The sequence below is a fragment of the Otolemur garnettii genome, unplaced genomic scaffold (genome assembly GCF_000181295.1).
Source record: "Otolemur garnettii isolate 467f Iridium unplaced genomic scaffold, OtoGar3 scaffold00187, whole genome shotgun sequence".
NCBI classification, from domain to species: Eukaryota; Metazoa; Chordata; class Mammalia; order Primates; family Galagidae; genus Otolemur; species Otolemur garnettii.
In genome coordinates, this window is record NW_003852582.1 from 1815345 (window position 1) to 1820775 (window position 5431).

At 39.6% G+C, this 5431-nt stretch overlaps 1 protein-coding gene across 1 annotated transcript in view; it reads right to left on the reverse strand.

The window, feature by feature from the left end:
- METTL8 (methyltransferase like 8) overlaps positions 1 to 5431 on the reverse strand; it is a 99344-nt gene that overhangs the window by 53093 nt on the left and 40820 nt on the right. The window contains exon 4 of the mRNA XM_003800862.3: positions 5073 to 5227. Within this exon, the coding sequence (XP_003800910.1) occupies positions 5073 to 5215 (143 nt within the window). The 5' untranslated portion in view covers positions 5216 to 5227. The remainder of the gene's footprint in view (positions 1 to 5072; positions 5228 to 5431) is intronic.

Here is a 5431-nt window from a genome sequence, read left to right on the forward strand (position 1 = left end):
AAAAAAAAAAAAATGTTTATTTTCAAAGACCATGAACATGCGGAGAATCACAAGAGAGATTACCCAATATCTCACTGATGGTCAGATATTTTCATACCTGCCTCTTAGAAGGGAGGGGGGGAAGTGTGGAATACAGCTGCAACAAGTGGTTGCTAGGGAGGATGAATAGATAGGGAAAACAGGCTGACTATAAATTAACTCGAGAGACAGATATTGTGTTTAAAATGATTTGGGCCAGGTCTGCCTGCATTCTTGATCTTCTTCTCAATAATACATTGAGATAACAAGGAGAGAAAAGGAAGTCAATTGCCCCCTTTGATGGGGTCAGTCCAATTTATGTAGATAGAGTGAAAGCCCCTTCCGGTGCTTTCTGATCTCTAAGGGCCTTTAATTCAAATTATTCTTTATATCAAAGAGTCATATTTTGGAGTGAAATTTCCTTAGCTCCTTCACAATAAAAACATAAAAAGTTGGCTGGGCATAGTGGCGCATAGGTTCGAGATCAGCCTCAGCCAGAGCAAGACCTTGTCTCTAAAAATAGCAGGACATTATGGCAGGCACCTGTAGTCCCAGCTACTCGGGAGGCTGAGGCAAGAGAATCTCTTGAGCTCAAGAGTTTGAGGTTGCTGTGAGCTATGAGGCTACAGCACTCAACTGAGGGTGACAAAGTGAGACTGTCTCAAAAAAAAAAAAAGTCACCTTACCAGCCCTACAGACGCTGCTCCCAAGGCTAGTCTAGTAAGGATTTTGTCTGCAGATATCATATCCCACTTCACTTCTTCAGCCCTGACCAGCAGTTGAATCTGGGCTCTGGAAGTTTTCACCTGAACGTCCTGCTTGCAAAGCCTATTCAAATTGTCTAAAACTAAATTTAAAATCTTTCTTCCAAACCAAAAAAATCAATTTACCCCTTGATTTTCCTTTCTATCAGTCACTTTAAGATCAAAACTTTCAGGGTCAAATTCTGTGTTTTCCTTTATTCCATATCAGTACCAAGTTCAATTTATTCTTCCTTCATAATATCTCTCTCGCTGGTCCTTGCCTGCTTCCAGTTCTCCCTGCTGATCTGTCCACTATACCGTTACCAAATATGCCCACTAATACACTACATATGATGTCATTTCTCTTCAGTAGCTCTATAACCTTCTGCTTCAGCAAGTAATACAGGACCATGCACAATCTTCAACCCACTCCCACTTTTTGGCCTACATCCTTCCAACCTTATCTGTTATCTGTCTCCTAAAATAGACTTTTTTTAGAGCAAATTATCCAATGGGCTATGCTTTGTACTTCCTCATCTTGGGGTGTTTTTTTTGAAACAGAGTGTCACTATGTTGCCCTCGGTAGAGTACTATGGCATCACAGTTCACAGGAACCTCAGACTCTTGGGCTTAAGTGACTCTCTTGCCTTAGCCTCCTGAGTAGCTGAGACTACAGCTATTTTTTAGTTGCAGTTGTCATTGTTGAGCAGGTCTGGGCCGGGCTTGAACTCACCAGCCTCGGTGTATGCAGCTGGCACCCTATTCACTGAGCTACAGGCGCCAAGCCCTCATCTCGATGTTTTAAGATTGTCTACCCACCAGAATGTCCTTACTCCAGTTTACTTATTCAAATCATTATTCAACAAATATTTATGTGTCAGGCACTGTGCTTTGTACTAGAGGCAGAATAAATGCAGGCATACCTCATTTCACTGTGCTTCACTTTACTACACTTCATAGATGTTGCGTTCTTTTTTTTTTAACCAATTGAAAGTCTGCGGCAACCATACACATAGCAAGTCCATCCACCCCATTATTCCAACAGCATATACTCACTTCTTGTCTCTGTGTCACATTTTGGTAATTCTTGCAATATTTCAAACTGTTTTGTTATTGTCATGTCTGTTATGATGACCTGTGATCAGTGATCTTTGATGCTACTACTGCAATTGTTTGGGGGCACCATGAACCATGTCCATATAAAATGGTGAGCTGAATCAGTAAATGTTGTATGTGTGCTGATTCTTCTACTGACTGACTGTTCCCCATCTCTTTCTTAGGTCTTAGACTCTGCTTAGGTCTCCCTATTCCTTGAATACACCAATATCGACATTAGGCCAATTAATAACCCTACGATGGCCTCTAAGTGTTCAAGTGAAAGGAAGAGTCACATGTCTCTCACTTTAACTGAAGAAGTGATGAAGTTTAGGGAGGAAGGCACGTTGAAAGCTGAGATGAGCTGAAAGCTAGGCCTTTTGCACCAATTAGCAAACTTGTGAATGCAAAGGAAAAGTTCTCTCCTGTAAACACATGAACGATAAGAAAATGAAACAACATTACTGATACAGAGAAAATTTCAGTGGTCTGGATAGAAGATCAAGCCAGCTACAGCATTCCCGTAAGCCAAAGCCTAATCTAGAGCAAGGCCCTAACTCTCTTCAAATCTAAGAAAGGTGAGGAAGCTGTAGAAGAAAACTTTGAAGTTAGCAGAGGTTGGATCATGTTTAAGGAAAGAAGCCGTCTCCATAACATAAAAGTGCATGTGATACAGAAAGTGCCAACAGAGAGGCTGCAGCAAGTTATCCAAAAGATTATCTAAGATCACTGATGAACATAACTACATTTAAAAACAGATTGTCAATGTAAATGAAACAGCCTTCTATTAGAAAGACATACTGTCTAGGACTTTCATAGTTAGAGAGAAAAAGTCAATACCTAGTTTCAAAGCTTCAAAGAACATGCTGATTTTCTTATTAGGGACTAATGCAGTTGGTGACTCTAAGTTAGAGCCGATGCTCATTTATCATTCAGAAAATCATAGGCCCTTATGAATTATGCCAAATGTACTCTGTACTCTAGAAATGAAACAACAAAGTTTGGATGACAGCAGATTTGTTTACGGCATGGTTTACTGAATAATTTAAGCCTATTGTTGAGACCCGCTGCTCAGGAAAAAGAATCCTTTCAAAATATTACTGCTCACTGACAATGCACCTGGTCACCTAAGAGCTCTGTTGGAGATATGCAAGGAGGTTAACATCATTTTCGTGCCTCCTAAACTAAGATCCATTCTGCAGCCCATGGATCGAGAAGTCATTTCAACTTTCAAGTCTTCTTATTTAAGAAATATATATTGTAAGGCTACAGCTGCCATAGGTAGGACTTCCTCTGATGGATCTGGGCAGAATCAATTAAAAACCTTTTGGAAAGAATGCCATTAAGAACACTTGTGATTCATGAGAAGAAGTCAAAATATCATCATTAACTGAAGTATAGGAAAAGTTGATTCCAGCCCTCATGGATGACTTTGAGGGATTTAAGACTTCAGTGGAGGACATAACTGTAGATGTGGAAACAGCAAGAGAACTAGAATTAGAAGTGGAGCCTGAAGATGTGATTGAATTGCTATAATCTCTCATGATAAAATTTGAATGGATGAGCAATTGCTTGTTATGGATGACCAAAGAAAGTGGTTTCCTGAGATGAAATCTACTCCTAGTGAAGATGCTGTGAACACTGTTAAAATGACAACAAAGGATTTGGAGTGTTACAGAAACTTAGTAGATAAAATAGCAGCAGGATTTGAGAGGACAGACTCCAATTTTGATAGAAGTTCTCTTGTGGGTAAAATGTTATCAAATAGCATCGCATGCTACAGAGAAATTGTTTGTGAAACAAAGAGTCAGTTGATGTGACTAACTTCCCTGAAATTACCATAGCTACCCCAGCCTTCAGCAACTACTATCCCAATCAGTCAGTAATCATGCATACTGTCAGTAGTCATCAATACTGAGGCAAGACTCTTTGCCAGCAAAAAGATTATGACTTGCTGAAGGATCAGATGATTATTGTTTTTAGCAATAAAGCATTTTTTTTTTTTTTGCAGTTTTTGGCCAGGGCTGGGTCTGAACCTGCCACCTGGCATATGGGGCTGGCACCTTACTTCTTGAACCTCCAATAAAGCATTTTTAAATTAAGGCTTGTACATTGTTCTCTTAGACACGATGGTATTACTCATTTAATAGACTACAGTATAGTGTAAACATAACCTTTATATGCACCAAGAGACAAAAGAATTCAGGACTCCTGCACTGCAATATTGGCTTTACTGTGGTGGTCTGAAACCAAACCCAAAATATTTCCAATAGGGAATATGTGATCCTAATTTCAATTTTCCCCCACTTTAAGAAATCTTCCTGAGGCCAGGCATAATGGCTTACATAAGTAATCTCAGCATTTTGGGAGGCTGAAGTAGGAGGATCGCTTGAGGCTATGAGTTCAATACTAGCCTGGGTAACATTTTTTTGTCTCTACAAAAAATTAAAAAATTAGCCAGGTGTGGTGGTGCATGCCTGTGGTCCCAGCTACTCAGGAGGCTGAGGTGGGAGGACCACTTGAGCCCAGGAGTTCCAAGCTGCAGTGAGCTGTGATTGTAGCATTGGGCAACACAGTAGGACTTTGTCTCTAAAAATGAAAAAACAAGAAAAAAAAAAAAGAAAATCTTCCTGAGTTTCCCCACATAGAAATGGTTTCACATTATTGAGTAGTTCTCATAAGGCATATAGTCTACGACACTCCCTGGACCCTCACAAACTGCTGCCTTACATGGCTAATTATCAACTTTTCCTATAAATAGCTATCTTCCCAAATAGTGTGGATTTCCTAAAAGTGTGGATGAGAGTCATACCAAAGTTTCTTTCTGGTATTCAGTAAATACCAGGTATTGGATACACATTTGCTGATTGACAAGTATTTGTAAATAAGGAAGGGCCTGTAAAATAGGAGGAGGGCCCTATCTAGAAAATGGCCCCTATATCTACCTGGTGATAGGGTAGCAAATCAGGTGAGCAGGGCCTGCAAGAACTCCAAAGCACTAAAAGCTCCTGGAAAGTTTCAATTTTCCAATTTTGTTTGTAAAGAAGTTTAGAATTGTCAACACTTAAGTCAGGATTGGTTACCCTGGCTTTTGGAAATCTACAACATGAATTATGTCATCAGCTTTGAAAATCCTTTGTTGGTACTAAATGAAAACAATACCATTGGTGATATTCAACAGGCATTTATAACATCAGACCTAAAAAGAAAACTCACCACATGTTGTATTCAAAAACTTTGTCGAGGTCAGTTAAAATCCTTGATCCAAGAGGGACTGCTGGGCGGTACCCACTTTGGCATCTGTGTGGCACCTTTCTTAGCCTTAGACAGGAAGTGGAATTTCTCCAAATCATATTCATCCTAAACAGTACCTGAAAAGTTATAAACAATTAATTACTCATTATGGATTAGATGGTATATTATTTATTTGAGAGGCAAAATCTGGTCCTTAAGATTTACAACCTGAAAAATGGCATGAAAACTGAAAACTATTAAAGGGCTGCAGCATTAGGAAGGTTGAGAACCACTGGCTGAAGCCCAAGAATTTGAGGTTGCTGTGAGCTGTGACGCTATGG